The sequence below is a fragment of the Talpa europaea genome (genome assembly GCF_964194135.1).
Source record: "Talpa europaea genome assembly, chromosome: 9".
NCBI classification, from domain to species: Eukaryota; Metazoa; Chordata; class Mammalia; order Eulipotyphla; family Talpidae; genus Talpa; species Talpa europaea.
Window position 1 is genome coordinate 31,992,030 of NC_140076.1, and position 24,126 is coordinate 32,016,155.

The window sequence follows — 24,126 nt, forward strand, 5'->3', positions numbered from 1 at the left end:
AGAAATAGTAACTGAAACTGGACCCCAATATCATTTGAAGCTTCAGGGAATAAGTGGGCAGGGCAGATAGTTTTTTAGCAAAAGTTATTTTCTTTTGACAAGTGGTACTCAACAAAGGTGGAGAGGGATTTCTGCTGCCATCTACCTTCCCCTCCACCTACCCGTTCCCACACTAAATACAGGGTAATATCTGGAAACATTTTCTTGTTGACACAACAGAGAAAAGGAGTGTGCTACTGACATCTGCTGTTTGTTGGGGAGGGAAGCTCTTAAACTCAAAAGGAAAAAAAAAGATCCTTTTCTAGAATGGGGCAGGGGTTAAGTTAACCTGCCTCAAGGGTGATATAAAAGGTGGCCTCAAGGAAACTCTGGCTTATCTGTGGTGCCTTCCTTAGGGCAAGAATGTCCTCTCCCCTTTCTGAGAACTGCAGGACTCCTGGTAGAGCACCCTCAGGTGAGGCAGGGTGAGGCGGCTGCTCAATTAAGAGGGGACTGCAGGGGTGGGGTGGCAAGGAGGTGCCTTAGGCACAGCTAAGGACCTGGAGGCAAGTGGAGCTTGAGCCTGCATGTTCAGGAATGGACTCAGACAGTGGCCTCACTGGGTACATCCAGGCCCCACCTCATGCCCAGATCTCCTCAGAGGGTGGCAACGAGATGTGGGGACTGCTGCCCGAGGGACTGTTGTAAAAGACTCATTGTGATCAGCTCATGGAAACCACCTCCCCACCAGGAGCTGGGCACTGACCCACTTCTCACAAGAGAATGATGGGTCAGTCAAGTCAAGGGAGAGAGCACAGGTCAGGCTTGAGGACTTGGGTAAAGCAGCCCCCTGACTTTTTCTGGGTACTTGAGAAAACCAGATGTGGCAGAGGATAATCAAGAGTTGAAAAGAGGGGGTTGGGCAAGTAGACAGCACACAAGATTAGGCCCAGTTCCAGAAGCCAGGCAGCCAGGAGTTCTTGCCCAGCCAAGGAATGGAGGATTCTTGTCTGGAAATGCTGACATCTGGGGCCAGCTCTCTGCCAGATCATCTAAAAGCTAATCCCACCAACTTGAAGACTGTGTGGCCCAGATTTTCCAGTTGGCCTCTGAGTGAACTCCTTTTAAGCATGACCAAACAGACTGCCAGGGGTCACTGGGCGCTTCAGGAAAGTCCCCCACAAGTACAGGCTTGCCCCCAGGCCCATTAAACAGAAAAAGTGAGGCTGGAGAAAGCCAAGATTTCTCTAAGAAAAGAACATTTTAAAAATGATATCCTGTGGTAATAATTATAACAATAATACGTTACTATTATTGTGTAATAATTATTAGAGGGCTTACTACATGCCAGGTCCTATTATGAGGACTCAATATACCAAATACAGACATGAAGAATATAGTGGACCCATAAGCCAAAATTAAGATGTTTTATAGAAAAAGAACATTCAGAAAACAAGAAGGACTAGTAGGATAGCAACGGTATGGTAACAAAAATACAGAAAAGTCAACAGAGATTGATGAGGTGAAAGAAACCTCCAAAAAAAAATCAGAAAAAGGATGGGAGGGGGAGGATCAAGAAGGCTTAGAAAAAGACTGATCGACAAAGTCCAGTATCTGACAAAGTCCAGGAAAGGGACTAATGAGAATTTCCTAGAACTGAAATTAAGAGTATCAAGTAAAATACACCAAATAAGAAGAACCTACATTCCTGCACATCATTGTGATATTTCAGATTTGCAAGAATAAAAAGATCCTAAACATTTCCTTCTAAGAAGGAAAAAAGATTACATGTGAAGAATTAGAGTTCAGAGCTACAGCACATACTAGAAAATAGGGGTGTAATGCCTCCAAAATTTTAAGGGGAAAAATTATACTCGTGCAACTCTTGCTTAGGAAATTTCTAGAGGACATGCTCTGGTAAAATCAGGGTAAATCTGAGAGGAAGAGGCAGGTCCAGGAAACGAGAGAGAAGCAAAGGGAGCGCCCAGAGGCTGTTGGGAAGTGGCCAGTGACCACGTCTGTGCTCCCAGGACAGGTTTCCAGGCGAGGGAGGCACTGAGCACTTAACTGATATGTCTGAAATTTTAGGAAAAATCTCAAGACAACATGAGCTGGATGGGATGGTTTTAAAGAGTTCAAATCAATGTATAGGAAAGTAGACAAATGAAAAAAAACAAGACAATTATTAACTCCAGAAAGGAGACAAACTTACAGCGTACAGCTTGTCTCTGCAATGAGCATTAATTACATAGTTATAAGAATGTAAACATTGATTATTGATTTAGCCATGCATTGTGGGATCACAATAAGAGGCGAATGAGGAAAAGGAGGTAGGGCAGGGGTATAAGAAAGTTCAATTCTCTTCTACCAATAGGTGATGTTTAAAAGTATACAGTAATAGTGAATTTAAGATATGTGAATTATATTTTTTAAAAAACTGAAAAGTGAGGAGAGTAATATTATCATTTAGAAATAAGGCCTTAACACCAGAAGAAATGACTAAATGACTAGCCATCATTATTACCCTAAAGTAAAGGCAACTTAAGCCTTCAACACCTTGGGGAGAAATGAAGAAAAGGGACTGTTTTAGAACCTCCAGTACATTAAGTGGAAACAAGAAATCAAAGCGAGAGAGGCCACAGGAGCTAAAGGGGAAGGAAGTCAGTGACCTTGGCGAGGGCCTGGCTGCCCACAGCTGTGGAATGGGGAGCTCAAGGCCCTTTGATGAGATTGACCCAGAGGCCGAAGGTACTCAGTCACACGAGACTTCTGGTTCTTCACATCCTGATACCCCCATCTCTACACTCACAGACATGCTTGCACACACACAAGACATGCTTGCTCCCTATCCCCGACCTAGGCTTAAGCCTCACCTGGGCTTGAGGTAGTTGAGTGCTTCTGAGAACTGGTTGGTGAGGAAGAGGTCCAGGGCGGTCATGCACTGGTCCAGGGCCTCATGGAGGTTGCTCACAGGAGTCCTGAGAGGAGAGACAGTGGGTGTGATCTGGGAGCCCTGGTTGGACAGAGGCTCACAGGGCCAAATCAACCGCCCTGTTGGGCCTTGGACCCCTGGCACAAGCAACACTAGGTCGCCCCCTCTATAATGGGACACATGAATAACTGGAAGTCAAGTTATTCCTTATGAATCTGGAAAGGAGAAGTAGGGGTCATCTGAAATCTGGTGGAGAGTGGCCAAGAGAGGCAACGAAGCCTCTGGAACAAATTTGTCTTACCCCCCACATCGGTAAAGGGAGTCTTTGTGGCCCTTCTGACCCATTGGGCTTTGCTGCACCCCCTGGGGGGCACAGCCCACCCACTAAATCCCACTTCAGTTCCTCTCTTCCTTCTCCTCTAGGCTTTCTTTTGCCCCCCAGCCAGGCGTGCACTCTAGAACCCCAGAGACACCGTCACAATGGGCTGTCACAGGCAGCAAGGCTCGCCCTCCAGCACACCCAATACCCTGCCAGTCCTTATGTTTCTCTGTGGTGCTTTGCACCTTCTGACATGCTCCTTTCTTTCATGGGTAGAAGTCTTTGTTCACTGCTGCATGCCCAGCATCTAGTATCTGGTACAAAGTGAGCTTCTTTCTACTAGTAGGTAGGGAGGTAGGTAGGTGGGAGGGGCTGGGAGGAGGGGAGGAAGGAGGATGAAGCTAAGGCTAGAAGAGCAAATCCCTGACCTTTATGGTCTCAGTTTCCCCACATGAAAAATGAGAGATGAAGGCCAGGAGATCACAAGAGACCTAGCTGATGGTCTTGAGAATGTTTATTTTCCAGGAATCTTTTTTGAGTAAAAGTTCCAAAATGGGCCTCGATGATCACCCTGAAAATTCCCCCAAGTTAGTAAAGAGAAGTTCCTTTCCAGCGGGTAAACTCCTATACATCCCTCAAGGCCGAGCTCTCCTTTATCTCCTATGAACTACCAGTCTTCCGGGCGAATTGCATCCTCTTCAAAATGGAACTTTGTTGATTCTCCAACACTCATTGCCATCTTAATAAATGACACTCCTCTGCCCAATTTCTCAAGCCAGAAATCTGATAGCCCTCCTTGACGCATTGCTCTCCCTGGCCTCTGTCTTACTCCACCACTAAGCCCTATCAATGCCAAACAGCTTAGTGCCTTCCAGTCCAGGCCACTCTCTTCTTTACCCACGTCTAATGAAGTCGCCCCCTTCTCTCTCAGTTTCACGTCTCTATACTTCCTTCTTTGCCATCTCTTTGACTGTTAGATTTAAGTAATTTCCTAGATTTTACATGATCTATAGTCTAGCTCTCAGGAAAACTAATTCTGCTGCTTCTTGTTTCTAGTGTCTACCATTCACAGTGCTTGTTGTTTTCTGACAAAGGCCTATCTGACTGATCCCAAAGGGAGTCTGAAATGAGGATCCGTTTCTCCAGAGAAGATTCTCATTTATTTTGGTTAAGTTCCCTGGGATACAACCACCCTGGAATCATTGAAGTTACTTCTTTAAGTACTTCCAGTACCCTGAGGATAATGTGGACTCAAATTCAAAATTTGCATGAGCCTTTTTATCCCCACCAGAAGTGGGAAGTGGTACCTCCTTTTGTGGGGTTTGTTTTTTTTTTTAAACTAATGCCCTTCTTTGCTGAAGGTGTAGCCTTTGCAGTTTCCAGATTCATGAGGTAGTGGTAGGGAGTTAAGTCCCACTGCTCATTCTGTTGCTCGGTAAGTCCCAATATTTCCCCTGCCCCCATCTTATGAGCAGCTACAAAAACTCAACAAAGACTCTGGGTTTCTGGGATTTGCAAATACCTCCAAAGTGGTTGGGGTTTCATTTGTTTGCCTGATTAATTTCAGCTCCCTTTTCATTCTTGGCTTGAGAAGCTTTTATGTCCATGTGCACTCAAATATAGGTTAAGGAATGTTCACAGGAATCCATCCAGCCTTAAGGTAGCTTTTATAAGGAGACTGTTATAAGCATTGTTCATTCTAATTCAAACCTCTCATAATAGCTAAAGTTTTTTTTTTTAAAGATTTATTTATTTTTATACAAGAACTGGGGTATAGGCCAGATGCACAGGAGGGTGAGAGGATTCACCAGAGACAGAGTGGGGACAGAACAGGCAGACTGACGAAATACACTGCTGAGGGGATCTGCGGGCGAGACAGGAGAGGTCTGCTGCGCCATATGGGATTCTCGCTGGCCGGCTGGGATCGAACCTGCGCTGCAGGGGCTGCGGACAGCTTCACAGTGTGGCACTCAACCCGCTGAGCCACCAGGGAGGCCCTAAAGTTTTCTTTTTAAAGCCCAAGTCTGATTGTGTCACTTTTGAACTTGAAATCCTTCAGTGGCTTCCCATTACTCTTTAGATAAAGCCCATGCCCCTTTCCATGCTGAAAAGGCCTCTCTGAAAGCCATCCCGGTCCGTCTTCATGACGAGCAGGCACAGCCTTCCTTTGAGCACAGGGCTCAACCTAGTAACTGGTTTTCAGTTCAGTCATGTCTGCTGGATGAACCCATGAAAAGCCCACAAGCTCTTACTGCCCCAGGCATCTAATTGGCATTCTCTCCTTGAGCCCTCACAAAACCTGTAAAGTGGGGTTATTACCCTCCCCATCCAAGATGGGGAGACTAAAATACAGAGGTGACCTGGCCAAGGTCACATGTCCAAGTGTAGATTTTTTTTATTTTTATAAAGAGGTTTTTTAAAAGATTTATACAAGAATTGGGGTACACGTCAGAGGCACAAGAGAGTGAGAATTCAGAGACAGAGCAGGGGGCAGAACAGGCAGACAGACCGAAGACACTGCTGAGGGGAGCAGTGGGTGAGGCAGGAGAGGTCTGCAGCGCCATGTGGGTTTCTCCCTGGCCGCCCGGGAATCGAACCCGCACTGCAGAGGCTGCGGACAGCCTCACAGCACACAGCCCTCAACTCACTGTACCACCGGGGAGGCCCAACTGTGGATTCTAACCCAAGTTTTAGCCTGAGCCAGTGCCCACCAGCTCAGTCCCAGGGGGTCAAGCCCATTGTCCTGCCTTGTATTCATCTCTAAATGGTTCCAAAGCTAAAAGCCTACATCCGGTTTCTGTGCACACCCCATCACCACCTCCGCCCCCCACCTGGGAAGAGGCTGTCTGTTCAAGGTATCTAGAGATAAAGATGCACAGGCAGCTCAGAGACACACACTCCCTTCCCTGGAAGCCCCAGCATGTCTTCTGCTTGTGAGTGGGCACGAGGTGGGACTGATTTCCTCTCTTGGCCCCGCCCACAAAGACTCACCAATCTCCTGCTCTGGGTCAGTCCTAGGGCTGGGCGCTGGGGACATAGCATAGACCTAGACCTGGGCCTGCCTGGGAGCTGCTCACAGGAGCAGTCACTCTACAGGAGCCACAGATGCAGAGTCGGCAACAGTCAGAGCCATCAAGGCTTCCATCACAATCACTGGGGACTGAGAATGCCCAGAAGTGGGGGTAGGGCACACAAGGATGCTTTCTGGAAAAGATGGCACTGAACTGAGGACAAGAAAGAAGTGCAAGGAGGAGAAAGAGTGGGAGCAAAGGATTGTGAGGAGCAGTGGGGCAGGCCTGTGACGTGTAGGGGAAGGAAGGAAGGGGTTTTCCGGTTGACTGGAGAACCTAGGGGGGCTGGGGATATTGGCTGCACTGGACTTAATAACAGCATTAACCACCACCCCATCACCACTCAAGTTATCTAAATGATGACTGCATTATTTCAATCAATCCTCCCACCGGTCCCAAAAGGCAGGTGCTGTTATCTGTACTTGACAGATAAAGAAGTAAAGACAGGAACTAGTCTCCTCCTCTCAGGAGCCTGGGAGAGACAGAAAGGCTGTCAGCAGAAGCAACTGCACCAATCCTTACCCTCCCCTAGCCGTGGTGGAGATCCATCACAGCTTCTCTGCAGGCTTCAAGGCTGTTCTGCTCTAGGTCACCTTGCTGGGCCCAGGTCACATACTTCTAAGCTCCTAGAGGTGATGGCCTCTCCACTGTGCTTTGGGGGGAATGAGGCAGGGGGTGGGGGGCGCACTGAGTTGCATCTAGTATGGAGCACTTTTCAAGGTCAGGGGCTTAGGCATATGGGGGAGGGGGCTTGAGGCTGATGGGAGCTGGAGGGACTCAGGGGGTGTCAGGCAGCCTAAAGTCACTACTGCCTGCCTGAAAGCCACTACTTTAGTGCCTGATGGACAGAGCTAGGTGGAGCTAGGGGACCAGCTATCTCCACTGGGAGCAGAAAACCCAGTGACTCATCAGGGAGAGGTAGATATGATGTAGGAAAGGAAGGACAAAGAAGTCATTTGGGACGCAGACAGGAGTTAGAGCAGCCTTTTAATCCCTGCTCCATCATTCAGGAGGAACTTCAGAGGGTGAGGTCCTGCCCACCTCAATCTGTTGCTTCAAAAGTGACTTTTCTAAATTGCAAATATGCAAATATGACTGACTCTGCCTCCTTACCTGCGCATAAGGTATCAGGTTGACATGGCCTTCAAGAGTTTTGACAACCCTGGACCTAAGCTGCAGTTCAGCAGTGACTTCGAGAAACTAACCTCTATGAGCCTCAGTTTCTTCAATGAAATGGGAACAGTACTTTCACCCAGTTGTGAAGAATGACAGACTACGTAAAACAGTAAAAAGTACTCATATTTTTCTACTATGTGTTCCCATCATCTCTTATCAAGCAGCACTGCTTTTATAATGAAACTAAAGAACTTTAAAAGGGCAGAAGCTGTGTAACCTCAAAAAAGAATGGGACCTGGAGGGTGAGCGGGGGTGGGGGGAATGGGGGAGCAGTACGGTTCAGGATAAAGACCCACCAGTGCTGGAAGACTGAGTTTTCTACCTTGGAGGTCCACAGAAAGGCCAGAGACTCCCAGGGGTACAGAGGGGATTCCAGATGTGTGTGCACAAGGCAGAGAGATGAATGAGAGCCTACGAGTTCCAGCCTAGGGGTTCAGAATTCTTTGATCTGTGTCTTGCTGCACGCCTGCCTTCTCTCCTAGCAACCACTTTTCTGGGCCCAGTGAGGTGGTGCTCACTTGGGGTTGGGCAGAAGGGATTAGCCAGACTCCAGATTTGCAAAGAGGAGGAAGAGAGCGGTCTAGCCTCCTATGTTTTCCAAAGGAGGGAGCAGTAAAGAACTTGGCCAAAATCATACAACAAAATTGATTAAGACAAGAGTGACTAGGGCCACAGCGCCCAGTCTTCCAAGCCCTCAGCCTGGGGGCCCACACAGCCCTTGTGAGGCCTGCTGGCTGGTGCCAGCTTTGTCACCTCCCTTTTCATATGTTAGCCCTGAGGCCCTTAGCAAATATTGTCCCTGGTGGTGAGGCCACAGGCAGGGCAGGTGCCCCTCCCAGCTCACCTGTGCCCTATCTCCACCCTGAAATCTCCCAGCACTCAGTACTCGGCTCCCAGCAGGGACCCCCTACCCTGGGAGGCCCAGGAAAGGCAGAGTTGCTCCAGGTCTTCCAGCAACTGGCAGCTGTCATCCTTATGGGGCAGAGTAGGGGTCCCACAGGGTTCATCAGTGGAGCGGGGTTGGTGGCCAGCAGCAGAGCTACCATTTAATACCCAATTGCCTGGACACCCAACTGCCTTGCTTTTTTTCTCCGCTTTTTAACTCTTCCAAATATCCCTAAGGACAGGCAGTGTGGCCTGCGAGTGGAGGCCCTGGCTTCAGACAGAACTGGGTTGAAACCCCAGGTTCCACCTCTCACCTCCTGGGTGAGAGTCCCTGAAAAGCTCTGCCTTGGTTTCCTCGTCTTAATGGAAGCGATGACAACAGAATCCACCTACAGGTGTAAACGCCATGAGAGGAGGAAGACGTCTTGGGAACAGGCTGTTACTACAGCTTGGCGAGAAAGTTGGGGCCCAGAAGGGCATGATGGACCCGGGTTCCCCCGCACCTCCACTCACCTCGACCGCGTTTCTGCAGCTCCCCGCTCCCGTGGCGGGGGCACCCAGGGCCGGCTGGGCTGGGGTGGGGTGGGGGGCGCTGGAAGCCGCAGTGCGGGCCTCGGGGCGGGCGGTGCGGGGTGGGGGGGGGTCGGGGAGGCCGGGCCCACGCAAGCTTCACGCCCGCCCCGGGAACTGTCCCCGCTTGCACTTACCCCGCGGGCTGGGCGCCCGGGGCGCCGACCGAGGTCATCGCGGAGGGGGGCGGGCTGCGTGCCCCGCCGGACACCAGCCACGGCCCAGGTGCTGCCGCCGGAACCCAGGCGGGCGCTGTGCGGCCCGAGCCGCGGCCGCGGCCGCCGGGGAGGGGCGCGCCGGGGGCGGGGAAGCGGCGGGGCCGGGCAGGGCCTCGGTCTGCCCGCCCGCGCAGTGGGGACACGGCCGCCGCCCGATGCAAGTGGAGCTGGGAGCCGGGGTCTGCCTCTGGCCGGCCCGCCTGGGGAGTGCATCCCCACCCCCAGCTCTGATAGGCAAGAGTCCCGGCCTCCCAAGATTGCCAGCCCATGCCAGGCTACCCTCTGCGCGCACCAGCCCCGAGGACCAGGAGCTCCCTTCTTCAGACAGCTTCAACTATAAGGAGCCAGAAAGTTCTCCTAGACCCGAGGTCCACCTCCCTTGCTCTTTCCCCTCCTCCACAGCTCTGGCTCTGCAGCGGGCCCTCTGAGTCCATCATCCTGCTGCACTGGAGGGGGGCATTCATGCAGAGAAAGACCCGGGCTCCAGTGGCAGGCTTGGAGTTTAATCCCACCCACTTGCTCATGAGTGACTGTGACCGTGTTTGCAGGAGACCAGAGACAGAAGTTAAGGTGGCTTAACACTCAGTTAATCAGCACTTCATATTTGCCTTCTCAATCCCCCTAATTGCCATTTTGCAAATGCGGAATTGAGGCACCACATTCCTGCGACTTGCTCAAGGCCACTCACCTAAAAAATGGTCAAGCTGCAGCTGGAACCCCGGCCCCCTGACTCCAGACCACATGCTCTTACCCCTTGTTCTTTAGGGCCCCTCTGCCCTGACTCCCTAGTGCCTGCATGGAGGTTACTCACAACACTCCACGGATGCCCACTCTGTCCCCCTTGAGGTGGATGTCTAGAGCCAGAGCTGATGCCAACCTGGTCTTTTAGCAGAAAAAGCCACTGGCCCACAAGGGGTTAACCAGCCATCACCTCCAGGCTCCAGCTGCTCTTAACCATGACTCATCAGAGCAGGTGGCTGCCATTAGAGCTGTCCAAAGGCAGGGGACAGAAGGAGGAGGGACTCCAGCGCCCCTGGATCAACCCAGAGCTCCAGGATGTCAGAAGAGGAAACAGGAGGAGCCTGCAGATGCAGCCATGGTGGGAGGAGGACTTGGTCTAGGTTCTGGGGAGCCAGGCAGATTGGACCTGGTGGCAGGGGAGGAGCTTTGGGAGCTTACTTGTTCACATCTCACAATGCCTGGAAAGGTAGGGCGTTCTTTTCCTGTCATAAGTGAGAAGCCAGATACTCATTTGCAAGTCATGCCACCACTGAGGTTCTCAGAGGTAGCCACAGAACAGATAACTCAAGGAACAGCTATGACGACATCCACCATCAGCTATAGGAATCCACACAAAAGACTGCCACATGGGCTGATGTCTGGGGGCTTCCTGGAGGAGGGCCTTGATGTTAATATTTATATACAACGAAGTTGTGGAGAGTGTGCCAGATGGGAGAGCAGCCTGGATGAAAGCATGGAGGTAGGCAAGGGCACACTGGTGACAGCTAGAGTTCGTGAAGCTGGTGCCACGCCTAGCAATGTGTATAAATAGGAGTCTGGTTGGGGGGGTGGGGGTGGGGGGGGCGGCCCACAACATGCCACGCACTTTCAAATTGTTAAGGATTTTGCTGATCCGGTTCTCTGCCTGAAGCACACCTTCCTTTGTTACTGATTCATTCATTTAACCAGGGGTTGATCCAGACGCTTACAACTGGAAGTCTTAGGGAAAAAAAAAAAAAATTTGCCAATATAAAATTGCCAGGGTTGTCCCAGAACTTGAGAGGCCAGGTGAGTGAACTTTATGCTAAAGTTCTAAAACTTTATGCTACATTAGGTGCAAAGTCAATTTTTACTGTATTTAACCAATATTTATTTAGAACCTGCCAGATGGCAATGCTCCTACTCACCTGGCAGGTTTATCTTTGACACTGCCTCTTCCAGGAAGCCCTCTTCTCTCCCTGACCAGGTCGGAGGCTTCTTGGGCACACATTGCCTTAACTCCCTCTGACCTAGTCACCCCAGGCTGATGCTGTCCGTGAGCTGTGGTGGAGTGAAGTTTATGTAACTGTCTCTGCCATAACACTGGGAGCTTCTGGAAGGTCATATTTTGTCTGACATCTGTCAGTGCCTAATTAATCACTAACACTGGGCCCAGCATTTTACCACTCCCCACTGGTAATGATTAATGCTCGGCGTTCATCAAGGCTTATTATGTGCCACACATAATAAGTTAAGTGTGTAACAGCTTATTTAATGTGCTCTTTTATTTCTCTAAGCCTCAGTTTCCTCATCAGGAAAATGGAAATAACACTGCCTACTTCAAGGATCACTGTGAGGCTCAAGTATTCAGAAATGTGACGTACCCAGAATCGTGCCTGGCATGGAGCACCGTGTGTTTAAGGACTGATGGAGGTGAGCTAGACATAGTACCCTTCCCCCTCCACAGGTGAAAACAGACTCAGCAAGATAAGCAATGAGGCTGCCTTTGGAGCTGAAACTGTCCCCATACCACAGAAGTGGCAGTGATGCTGGAGCCACTCGTGGGGTGAGTCAGAACCTGGAGAGGCCCACCCCTCAGGAGGGCTCTACCCAAGGCCATTCCTGGTCCCCAGGAGCACTGGCCCAGCCCCAACCCTGGGGAAGCTGTGAGTCACCATTATTTCCTGCTCCCAAGCCAGGAGGCCTTGCCCCTCTCCCCTCTCCACCTGGCGCTGGCAGCCAAGTTTTGAGAACCAGGAGAGTATCAAGTCCTGGGTCCCTTACTCTGCTGCCAGGAGACCCATTTCCTGGTGCCTTGTGCTTGGGAAATGCCAGGCCTGCTTTCTTCCCTCTTTCTCCCCAACCCACAACAACTATCACTGGGCTACTTCTTGATGGTCCCGAGGATCTCCTTAGACAGCTTTCACCTGACCCGGCTCTCAGCTTAAGTCAGAAGACTTCAATAAGTATCCATTTAGTGAAACCGCCTCAGATACTCCAGAAAGGGCCATAGCAGCCTTATCTCCCATATTTCAAATGAGGAAACTGCAGTTTGAACCAAGTGACTGACTCAGGTTTGCCATAGCTGGAACCAAGGTCTTATCTCCTTATTCTATATGGACAGAATATGTGGAAATCAGGGTGCAAGCATGTAGATACCGATGCCATTGTTTTAGAGAATTTAAGCTGTGATGCCTGCTCTGCTACCTCTCTGAAGCCATTTCCCATCTTTAAACCTGGGATAATAGCCCCAACCTCTCAGGGATGCTGTGAGGATTACTGAGCGTTGTTCTGGTGACCTCTCATCTCTTGTCCCCCTCCCAGGACCCCACCCCCATCCCTACCCCTGCTGTCTCTACCTGCCCAGGACTTCCTGAGACTCTAGAGTCCTCCCAAGCCAGCTGAGCTGGTGACTATAAGGCAGATTTTCTTGGATTGAGCCTCACCCAGCAGGTTACAGGATGGGGCTTGTTAATAATTCACAATAAACAGGCCAATCAACAAAGAGGGCTGTGACAGTCACAGTTCTTAAATGTTCCCTGGCTAGAGGCCCTTCTGAAGGACCTAGGCCTACTCCTTAGATGGGCCTCCTCCTCCTCCTTCTACTACCTGTGTAACCTTGGGCAAGTTACTGTTCCCCTCTTGCCAGAAATGGAGAAAAAGTCGGACCAGGAACTTAAGGGCCCTCCATGCTCTAATGCGCTCAGTTCTGGGATTTGAGCTCTTCTGCAAAAGTTTGGGCTCCAGGAGCTGCCAAGCATGAGCCTAAAGAGGCCCTCATGTTAGGCAGGAAAGCCTGTCATGAATTTGGGAAGATAGAAAAAAGTCCTGGAACCCTTGATAGATTTGACAAGCTTTTAAAGCTGAAACTGGGAACCAGGTACAGCTGTAGGTAGAGCCAACCCTCCCAGCCTCCCGCAATTTCCATGTGAATACTTCATGCTTTCTCTTTCTTCTCTCCAGAGCTCTCCCTCAGCCTCCCCCCTGCAACCCCAAGTCTGGCCATCTTGCCTCAGAATAACGCCCCCGTGAACACCGAGCTGAGAAGCCCTTTTATCAATACTCTGAGGCCCAGGTGTCTGCATTTACACATGCGCAGCCCCAAACACTGGCTTCCAGGCCAAGGTGTCCACAATTACAGGTACGTGTGCCCTGTGCTCATGTTCTCAAGCCCCAAGCCCTAGCAACACATTATCACGTGCAGGTAATGCAACCTGGGAGGAAAACAAGACCACAGGTGCCAGCCATCAAGGCCAGCGGCTGGAGGGCAAAAACAAGCCTGAGACACTCCATTTTCCCTATAAGGCCCCAAACAGTTTTGACTGAAAAAAAGCGGCAGGGCTCTAACGAGAGGCTTCTGGAACAGGTGCCATCCTGTTGGGGGTCAGGACTACTGGTCACCATGTCCCAGCTGCATGACCTATACAAGTCAACGTGCCAGCACAGGGCAGGGCAGGGAGTGGTTTAGAGAGCAGGCTTGCAAGCATCGGCTTGCCCTCCAGCTCTGACACACTGGACCAGAACTTCATCTCAGAAATGGGGATAATGATGGCACCAACCTCACTGGGGTGTGTCAAGAATTAAATGAAGTACAAGAATTAAATGCTCTGCGTACAAAGCACTTGAAATATGGTTTCTCATTATTCTTGGAGTTTTAGTTTCCTCATTTCTAAAATAGGAGGTAACAGGATGGTCACATCGACCCCAAAGAACTTTGGAACCATGCAAAGCTATCCCAAAAGAGGGATTTCTCCAGATCTGGCCAGGACAAGACAGCAGATTTCACTGGACACCTATTACCGACCTTCAGGGCAAATGTGCTACCTCATACACTGCTGGCGAGAGCAGGAAGTGGCACCACCTCTCGAAGGGCAACTGGAATGATGGACTGAAAAACTTAAATGACCAGTAACTTGGGCAGCGAATGCTTAAGGCAATAATCACAGACACAGAGATTTATGGTAGAAGGATGCTGTGCATCAGTGACCATTTGTTTTGATCACAGTGTGTATAATAAAGTCACAAGTGGAAATAACCTAGATGCTCACTGCTAAGGAATAAGTTCAGTGAATTATAGTGAATTTGTAGGGTGAACAATTTATATTGTGTCTACGGAGAATTTATTAGCTTGGATTATTACAATTGTCTCCTACCTGGTTTCTCTGCTATTCCTGTACCTTTATTGTCTATTTCCACACAGTTCCAGACTCATTGATGAGCTCTTGTCATGCTTCTGTTCAACACTCTGCATGCACTAGCCAAATTGCTCAGTGCAGAAGCTAAATTCTACATGGCCTCAAGGCTACACACAACCTGTACCCTATTATCACTCTGCTATCATCTCCCTTTACTCTTTCTCAGCCACCCTGGCCTCCTTGATCTTCTTGATACACCAGCACACTCCCACCTGGAGCCCTTTGTGTTTGCTAGTCCCTCTGCCTGGAATGTTCTTCCCACAGGTACTCACATGCTATTCCCTCACCTCCTTCAGGTCCAGCTCAAATGTCACCTTTTCTGTGAAGCCTTCCCTTCCAATTCCTTTGCAGTGTGTTATTTTTCCATTAGCACTTGTTATCTGAAATCCTATATATTTTGTGTATTTTTTCTGTTTCTTCCCACTCAATTCTGTGCTCCACCAGGGCAGGGTTTTTTTTCCCCCAGTATCAGGTCTGCTAGTGCAGTGTCTGACAGATAGTAGGTGCTCAACTATGTGTCTGCTATATGAGTGAGTTTTCTAGAAAGTGGGGAATTATTTAAAAAAGCAGAAAACAGGGCCTCCCCGGTGGCGCAGCGGTTGAGCGCTGGGTTGCGAAGCTGCCCCGCAGCCTCTGCAGCGCCGATTCGATCCCCGGCTGCTCCCCGGCTACCGGAGGAGGGTCCCACATGGCGCGCAGACCTCTCCTGCCGCCCGCTGCTCCCCTCAGCAGTGTACTTCGGTCCTTCTGCCTGCTCTGCTCCCCGCTCTGGCTCTGGTGAATTCTCTCGCCCTCCCGCGCTTCTGACTGTACCAAGTGCTTGTATAAATAAATAAATAAATGTTAAAAAAAAAAAAGCAGAAAACAAACTTATACATGTAGTTCTAAAAAGGAAATCCCAGTGTCTATGCCTTTGGGAAAGCCCAGGGATGCCTCAATTTCCTCATCTGTTAGATTAGGACACAAGACCTCCCTGATCTGAGTTGTGGCATATTGAAGGTGAGGATGTGTGTGAAGTCACCGCCCAGGCCAGGGCAGATCCCGCCGTTATGACAAATCACTGAGATGGCAGAGTGGCAGGGCTGGTTCAGAGGGTGTCAGGGGAAACTGGGGCTGGAAAGAGCAGTGGCAAACCAAGGAGGACAAGAGGAGGATCTGAGTGCAGGGGCATTCTGGGCCCCTGCAGATGTGACCCCCCCCCTTTAACTGGCCTGTCCTATGCTCAGGGATAGTGCTAGGATATGCTTTTCAGTCCCCTAAGGAAAATGGGTTAAATCAGGCTTTTTTTCCTCCATCCCTCTGCTATCCTCTACGGCTGCCACCTGTGGCCTTGTTTACCTCCTAGGCCTTGTTGCCCACACCTGATAACGAGTTATTGCAAAGTGTGCTTGGAGCATGAACACGGGGTACGTGCATCTATGATTACGGACACCCGGACCAAGAAGCCAGAGAGCTCAGGGTGCACGTTCCCCTGACGCCTAGAGATCGAAGAGAAGCCAGAGGGAAGGTGGAGATCACAGAGACTGGGAGGCTCAGTTGTTGTCTGCCTCCTGGTCTGCCTGTATCTGGTTCCCTGCTTCAGCATTAAGGCCTGTCAAGTTTACTGAGGGTTCAAAGATTCCTTTTCCATTTGTCCAAATCAGCCATGAACCTGCCCACCCTGCACCTGCTTGCCCAACAGTCACCAAGAAAAGTTGTCCATCTTCTTGGAAAGACAGCAGAGTTACCTTTAATCTGAGACTTAGATGTTTATCTAGAAAGGGGAGCATTTATTGAGGGGTGTTTCCTAGCTGGCAATGAATTATTGAAAGGTGTGGGTGCTTGCCAGAGCAAGGCAGTAAGGGAGGGAACACCTGAGGTGTAGAAGCAGGAACAGGCAGAGGAAACCTTCATGGGAAGAAGTCAAAAGGACTGGAAGATCTGACCCAGGCCTACCTGGACAAGATACCTGATGTTCCATCCATAAATTCCAATGTAATTGTCCTGTTGGGGGTCTTGGGGCAAAGCCAGCCATATAGGAGAGTAGGGGGTTAGGGCAGTTTATCTGAAAGCAGATTTCTGTACTACTGTTCACCTGGAAAGGGCTGATCATAGGATAGGGAAAAAAAGGCTTGTGAGTGTTGGCTTGAAAGAAAATGTCCTTCTCTCTCCTGAGAAGGAAGATGCTGGGAGACATACACTGAACTCTCCTAGCAAGTCGAGGTTTTGCAGAAAGACTCCTAGCATGGCTGAGCACCACAGAATCACAAGAAATCTTGCTACTCATTTCTGCTTCCTAAGGTGCTCTTAAAAGTTAGCACCCAAATAAGGGAACAGGAAAAAGACTATAATAAAGTAAAAATCAAAATCAACAATCAACAATCAAAAGCAACTATAAACCAGAGATATACTGGGGGGACGGGAGGAGGGAAGAGGGCCAAAATAAGGGGGGTGGGAATTGTGCAAAAATGAAAAATGATGTAAAAAAAAAATATATATATATATAAAATAAAAACTAAACAAGCAAAAAAGTTACTGCCCAGTCCTAGTCAACTGCTGTGGAGTTTAGGGAAAGGGTCTGCCCCACATTTGGGAGGGGGTGATAAAGCGACTACTCCCCCTCGTGCCATCTAGGACAGGGTGGTGGTGGTGATCAGGGAGAGCGTGGAGCTGGGTGGGTAAAGCATGATCGCAGGGAGGTGGCTACAGGCATGAGTGCCCAGCTCCCAACACAGCCAGAAGACTGACAGGAATAAGCAGGGGTGCTTAATTTGGGTCCTTCATGAAACTGTGGCTTTATTTTAAGACCACACCTAGGGTAAAATTCTCCCCCCACCCCCCACTTGTTTTTGAAGAACCGTATTTCCTTCCCTGCTCTCCAGCCCCATTGGCTGAATGGGAGGCACATCCTCTTTCTGGACCTCACCTGACGGCACACTGGCTCAGGAAGGGCCAGTCAGAATAGCTCCTTGAACGTTCACAACCTACAGCTGTGAAAAGCCCCTTCCTCTCCTGGCTTGGGGAGACAAATCAGAAATATCAGTAGCACTTGCTGGTATAGAACCGGCTACATGGTTCTCAGTGCTTCACATAAACTAATTCATGCATCACAACCCCGTGAGGCAAGTCCTAACACTACCCTCATTTTACAGATGAGGAAACTGAGGCACAGAGAAGTTAAGCAACTTGTCCAAAGTCACACTGCTAGAAAGTTCCACTGTCTCCAAAATCAACTTGTGTGGCTCCAGAATACTTTTTAATTGCTCTGTCTTACTGCCCCAGGACTTGAACTTGGAAGTGCTGGCAGCTAGGCCTTGCGCTGAGTAGAGAAGCAGGTGATCACAGTAAAAGAGTGGAGGTGACCACAAAGAGAAACTGAGTTTCTAGACACAAATTTTCGGGGGAAGGACAAAGCAACATGGGCAACTAAAGTCACATTTTGAAGATTCATCAGGAAATGTGGTGTGCTAGCAGACCTGAAATAGCAACCTTGATAATGTATTTCCCGTTGACCTTAGAAAGGACCAAAAACGTCCCAGTCTGGAACCCGTCCGTAACTGATAAAGAGGGACAAAGGCTACTTTGAAGCTTTCCATGGTCCCATCCACACTGATCACAGTGTGTATAATAAATTCACAAGTGGAAATAACTTAGATGCTCACTGCTAAGGAATAAGTTCAGTGAATTATAGTGAATTTGTAGGGTGAACAATTTATATTGTGTCTACGGAGAATTTATTAGCTTGGATTATTACAATTGTCTCCTACCTGGAGCTGAAGTCTGAGGTGCCGTAGGTAACCCCCCACCACCACCACCACCGCAGCCATCTCCTACCCTGCTCAGCTGGTCTTGGTCACAGGGTAGATCAGAATCCTGGGAGCTGAAGCTGCAACATGTAGAAACTTGGAATTTGAAATCCTATGTCTAGTAATTACAAATGCTTTGACTTACAGGATCTGAGAATCACAGAGGTGGCCTTGAATCCAGATCCAGCCCCAAGGAAGTGACCCTAGAGCCACCCAAGGATTCTAGTCACTGGAATTCTGACCAGAAACTCCCTACAGAAGGTGCATGAGAGCTCCTGAAGCTGAGGTTCAACCCAAGAGCAGGAATTCTATTGACAACATCCCCAGAGATCCCCAGCCTCTTCACTGGGCCCCTCCTTTCTGAAAAGCCTCCCCTCCACCTGCCACAGCAGCTGTCATTTAATTACTCTCTTCAAAGCAATCTGCCTACCTGTTCTTCCCCTTTTGGTCCTGATAGTGGCTCTTCCAGGAGCAGTCGTGAGTGGGGGCTACCAGTGTGACTAGGAAGGGGATCTATTTGTAGACTGAGTAGGTGGCGGTCTCCATTGTTCAATGCACGGTGTCATTTTCCTCTCCTAACCATTCCTGGCTACTGGAATCCCGATTTCAGCTTTCATACCTTTCAGAATCTCCTGTTCAGTACAAATACCTTGGAAATGACCTCATACCAGCACCCAGAAGGAAGTGGACTGGCATTTACTGAGCCAGATATACTCCAGTGGTTGTCTTTTAGGTCCTTGATCACTGTGACTTCACTAGGTCTTCCTTTGGCTCAGTCAGTAGCTGTTGTCAGTAGCTGAGTAAACTGAGGCTCACACAGATCAAGGAACTGAATGACGGTCACAGAGCCAATAAGTGACTAGCAGAACAGGGACTGAGCATCCTCCCAAGCCCTTCAACTTTTGGCCAGGCTGGGAGACACAAGGCAGTGTGCTGGGTGTGGTTGGGGGGAGGGTGGAGAAGCAATAGGTCCTGAGTGAGGATGGAAGACCTGGGTCTGTGCCTCAGCTGTGAGACCTTGTAGAGTAACTGGGAATAAAGAATTCTCTAGGTATTTGTGCCCAGGACATGTTAGAAGTGTGTTCAGGTCCTCACTATGCTCACACAGGCCCAGGAAGGATGCAGAGGCCTTTACTTGGCCAGAAGCCCGCTGCTCTCTCTCCTCTTCACTTGTCTCTTACCCCTCTCCCCATCCAGATGATTCTGGGCCTCATCTCCTAGCCTGTCTATTCACCACATCTCAGTTCTTCCTTTGCAGCTTCTTCCCCCCACCAACCCCATTTCTTCCATTGCACTCCCCAGAATTTGTTCTAGATCCTTATACCAGCCTCTCCTCCTCCCTACACTGTTAACATCAGCAACATACACATACTTGGGACTCAGAAGGCTCCTCAGTGCTACAGGACAGCACAACTGCTTTCTCACAGGCAGAGCAGACTCCAGGCAAGAAATTCTTCTGGACACAGCTACTCCTCACTCCAGCCAGGGGATCTCACCCTCTTCAGAAGTCATTCCTGCATGTCTGCATCAAAACTGAAGCCCACTCTAAGCCCCATTCCAGGCTGGACTCCAGGGACACAGGGGCAGACAGGCAGTGACAGGTGACTTCGACCCAGTGTAGAAATGCCTGTCAGTCTACAAAATCCTTTCTCCATGGGAGTAGAAAGGTTCAACTTTAAATAGGTAAATCACCTCCCACAAGTCCTCCTTGTGGCTTCCCAGGACACCATGAGATCCAAACTCATGGTCCTGTTTCTTCTGGATTCCAGGCATCTTCAACGACTCACCCACCTTTCTGCTTCTCAGACACAACTCAGGCTTTGCCATGAGAGTTGTCATTGCCAAGAATGATATGGATACAGTCAATTGTACCATCCACCACATTGCCCTATTTTAAGTCTTACACAGCATCTATTTCTGGTGTGCACGTGCTTTCTTACTTTTAAAGTCCGTCGTTCCCACTAAACATGATCCCTCGAGAGCAGGAAAGTGTATGTGTGAAGTAACACCTTTTCCATAGTGTCTAATACAATGTCTGGAATATGGTAAGTGCTCAACAATGTTTGTTGAGAGACTAAATGAAAGAGAAGCAGAGATGCTGGATCCCTGAAAGCCCATGAACCTGACTCAGAGTAGGGTCAGAAAGTCTCTCTAAAAGGCTCACCTAATTTGAGTCTTACGGGGGAAATGCCATGCGTGGAGGGTGGCGTTCCAGGCAGAGGCAACCCTGAGCAGCTGGTGAGGTTGTGAGAAATTTACAAAGCCAGTTGGTGTTGTTGGCCCAGAGTAGGGTCAGGGAATAATTGGAAACAGGCCTGGACAGGTCCAGTTCTTTCCACAAAGGTCTTGAACTTTAACCTCTCTGTGAGAGTGAACCATAGAAAGATTTTAAAGCAGGCAAATGATATGGTTTGTGCTTTAGAAAACACCAATCTGCAGGATGCACGGAGAGGGGAAGAGCGAAGGACCTGGGACAGTTAGGGGCTGCTGCAGTAGTCCAAGGGGGAACGAACAGCACTGAGAGATATTCAGGAGATAAAATCAGCAGGGCTTGGGGGGCGGGGTGGGCAAGAGGGAGGGATGTGGAAGGATGACTCCCAGTTTCTGGTCTTGGGCAACTGGATGGATGACTATGCCATTCACTGAGATGGGGACACAGGAGGAGGAACAGGTTTGGGGGTGAAGATGAGGAATTTGATTTGGGGCTTGCAGTTTCAGGTGCTCACAGGACAGTCAGATGGAGGCAGTGGGAGGGGAGTGTGACTGCCCTTCTCTAAAGGGTTGCAGGGCAAATTTATTTTTATTTATTTTTCTAATTTTATATATTTTTACATCATTTTTCATTTTTTCACAGTGTATACATTTTCATCTTGGTTATAGTCCCCACACAATTCCCACCCCCCTTGTTTTGATCCTACTCCCTCCTCCCCCCCCCTCCTGTAGTGTATTTCTGGTTTATAGTTGCCTTTTTTACCCAAAGGACACAGAAACATTAATTCAAAAGGGCACCTGCACCCCTATGTTTATAGCCGCACTATTTACAGTAGCTAAGCAATGGAAACAACCCAAATGCCCAAAAATAGATGACTGGATCAAGAAGATGTGGTACATAGACACCATGGAATATTACTCAGCAATCAAAAAAAAGATAAACTCATGCCATTTGCAGCAACATGGATGGTGCTGGAAGGGATCATGCTCAGCGAAATAAGCCAGAAAGAAAAAGAAAAAATACCAGATGGCCTCATTGATAGCAGGAATTTAGAAAACCTAAATAAGGGACCAGGAAAAAGACTAAGTATAATAAAGCAAATTTAAAATATATAAAATGAAGGAATGGAGATTAACACTTAGGAGAAATATCAGGGCTGTCTCCTTTCTCACGGGAACACATCTGAAGACACCGACCCATCTAGGCGGGGACAGCTGGGAAGTGGAGGTGATGCATTGGAGGCGACGCGTCTCTAACAAGCTGATCTTGGAACAGTTGGGGTGCACATAATTTCACCCTGAACTGGCACCAGGACCCAGGATTTCCCTCCACACTGTTGCCCTCAAATGTGGACAACCCCCAGGGGACAGTGCTCCTGTTCTCACCTGTCAGGCACTCCAGGTGCCCATGACTTTGCTCATGCAGCGGTGGGGAGGACCCTGTGCCTGAGAGGCAGCGTGAGTGGAGAAGCATCTGCCCAAACCTGACTCCCAACCCAGCCTGAGATCCAGCTCACCTGAGCTGCCCTCGCAGGTGGCCCACGGTTGAGGCACAGGAAGCAGGCCTCAGGTGGCAGCCAGGTGGAGGGGGCCGCATGGACCTTGATGCCCAGACCCAACCCTGCTGGGGGCCGGGACACGGGAGCAGGGGACCGGTGGGGCGAGAGGCTGGGAGCCTCTCCCGGTCCTCTGGCCGTTATCCCCCCGGGCCCCACACGCCACTGTCTCCTGCGGGATCCCCAGGGGTCCCTCCCGTTGGCTGTTCTCCAGCTTTGTCCCATCCGCGCCACCCACCGTCCTCGCCCTGCCTGGTACCTGCGGTTGCTCTTCCCAAAGGCTGCCGCTTTCCAGGCGGTCAGAAAGTCCATGGACACGCGCCGGATTCGGATGGGGGCGCGGGCGGCCCCTCGTGGCGGCGGCGACGGCAGCGGCGGCTCTGGAGGCCGCGGAGCACCTGGCAGGGGCGGGCGGGGCGGACCTGGGCCCCTCCCCTCCGCGGCCGGCACCTCCCCGCCTGGCACGAGCTTAAGTGTCCCGGAGGGGACCTGGGATGCCAGAGCAGGGCGACTCCCGTCCAGAGCTGTAAAGGATCTTGAGCTCGTCGAGACTCATCACTGGTCACCAGGAGACACTGAGGCCCAGAGGGGGCCACAGAGTTCTCCAAGGTCCACAGGCCGCCAGTGGCAGCTCCAGGACCTCCCTACTCCAGCCCTGCCCGTTCCTGGGCGCAATGGTGGGCGATAGTGCCAATCATGCCTCCTGCCTAACTAGCAACCTGCCTTGGTAGGGCCGCTCCTCAATGGGGTCAGGGGCTTGGGACTGGGGCAAGTGCAGGGCCAGGCAGGCTGGATGGCAGGAGGGCCTCAGGGGAACAGGGAGTAGGAAGGAGTTTCCTGGGTCTGAGAGTGGAGGCTGCTGGCCAGGCAAGGAACTGGGACATGCCCCTGTTGAGAGACTTCTGATTCCCAGAGCCCTGGGGCAGGTGGGGGACAGAGGGAAATGAGCTATAGGTTTCTCCAGCACGATCTTTCTATGAAAGGACATATTTTGCTTTAGGTCATGCGCGCTTTTGATTTTTATTTTAAACCAGTACTAACACGTAGAAGAATCAGCTCTGGAGCAAGGGGAGTCGCTGGCCAAGTAGTCCAGCAGGCTTCTATGAGGAGGACAAGCAGCAAGGGAATGCCCCGAGGGATTTGAGAAGGATCACTGCATTTCCAGTGTGAAGGATGGATGGCGGAATCCCTGAAGACTTCTCAGGGTGGAGGTTGAACACAGGCTGGGGCCAGGTGGCTAGGGGCCATTTCTGTCTCCCGTTGGGCAGGGTCTGTATCCTTAGCACTTGTGCAACACAAATCATGCGTCTAATAAAATGGTGACTGATTCTAACAAGGCTGAGATGTTCTCTAATGTACTGAGTCCTAAGTTGGGTGTTTTATACAAATATTCACCTTACTACTTATTCTCATTCTATAGCTGATGAAACAGATTCACAGCAAGTAACTAACTTTCCTGAGGCTGAGCTGTGAGCCAGGTTTTACACCAAGGCCTGCCCCACCTGATGCCTCCCCTGACTGTCTGTGGTCCAAAGGTGGGTTGGGCAAGAAGTAGGAAGGCTGGGCAAGAAGTGGTAAGGCTGGGCAAGAAGTGGGAGGGCTGGGCAAAGCTGCCCAGAGGGCAGAAACCTCAAGGGTTATCTGGGCAACTTTTCTCACTTTTTCCTAGTAGGCAGCAGAGAAAATATGACCTTTCCCCCTTTCTCTGAGCACTCATGACATAGTCTTGGCAGATCAACAAGGGCCTGAGAATGCTGCCTATCTGACCACAAGCTAGAGCTTCCTGATCTGGAAATTCCAGTTAGAGTGCACCCAGAGACCCAGGCCCTTCAGTCCACAGAGCTTGTCCAGCTTGGCGTTACTGGGTACTGCAGATAGCCAACTTCCTCCTGGGCTCTCAGGTAAGAATGCCACCAGGTCCCAATTTAGCATGGTCTCCTACAGGGCTAGATCCCAGCTTCTGTGCCTATAATCAATACCTATTCCTCCAGGAAGCCTTCCTGTATCTCCCCAATGGAGAACTCCTTCCCTTTTCAGAGATTACACTGTCTCACAGCATTTAGCATTACCTATTTTTAATCTTATGTTAGTGATAAATGACCATATTAGTCTCACTCTTCAGACCTCACTCTAAGGCGCAGAGAATGCGTCACATCTATCTCACATGTATGTATGCCACAGAGCCTAGCACCATCGCTATACACAGTAGGTGCTGAGTAAATGAAGAAAGAACTAATATTTATCAAATTA

General features: G+C 50.0%; 1 protein-coding gene across 6 annotated transcripts in view; it reads right to left on the reverse strand.

Annotated features, from left to right (window-relative positions):
• Positions 1-22,188, reverse strand: part of TTC39A (tetratricopeptide repeat domain 39A) — a gene marked incomplete at both ends in the record, with an annotated part of 48,231 nt that extends 26,043 nt beyond the window's left edge. For 2 of the 6 annotated variants that reach the window (XM_084244285.1, XM_084244282.1), the window contains 2 exons: positions 2,853-2,957; positions 9,070-9,107. In XM_084244285.1, coding sequence (XP_084100411.1) covers positions 2,853-2,957; positions 9,070-9,107 — 143 coding nt within the window. Of the gene's footprint in view, positions 1-2,852; positions 2,958-3,212; positions 3,257-9,069; positions 9,188-22,135 lie in introns of those variants that run through there. The other 4 variants (XM_084244284.1, XM_084244281.1, XM_084244283.1 and 1 more) reach the window with 3 other exon arrangements.
• Positions 22,189-24,126: the final 1,938 nt, after the last annotated feature.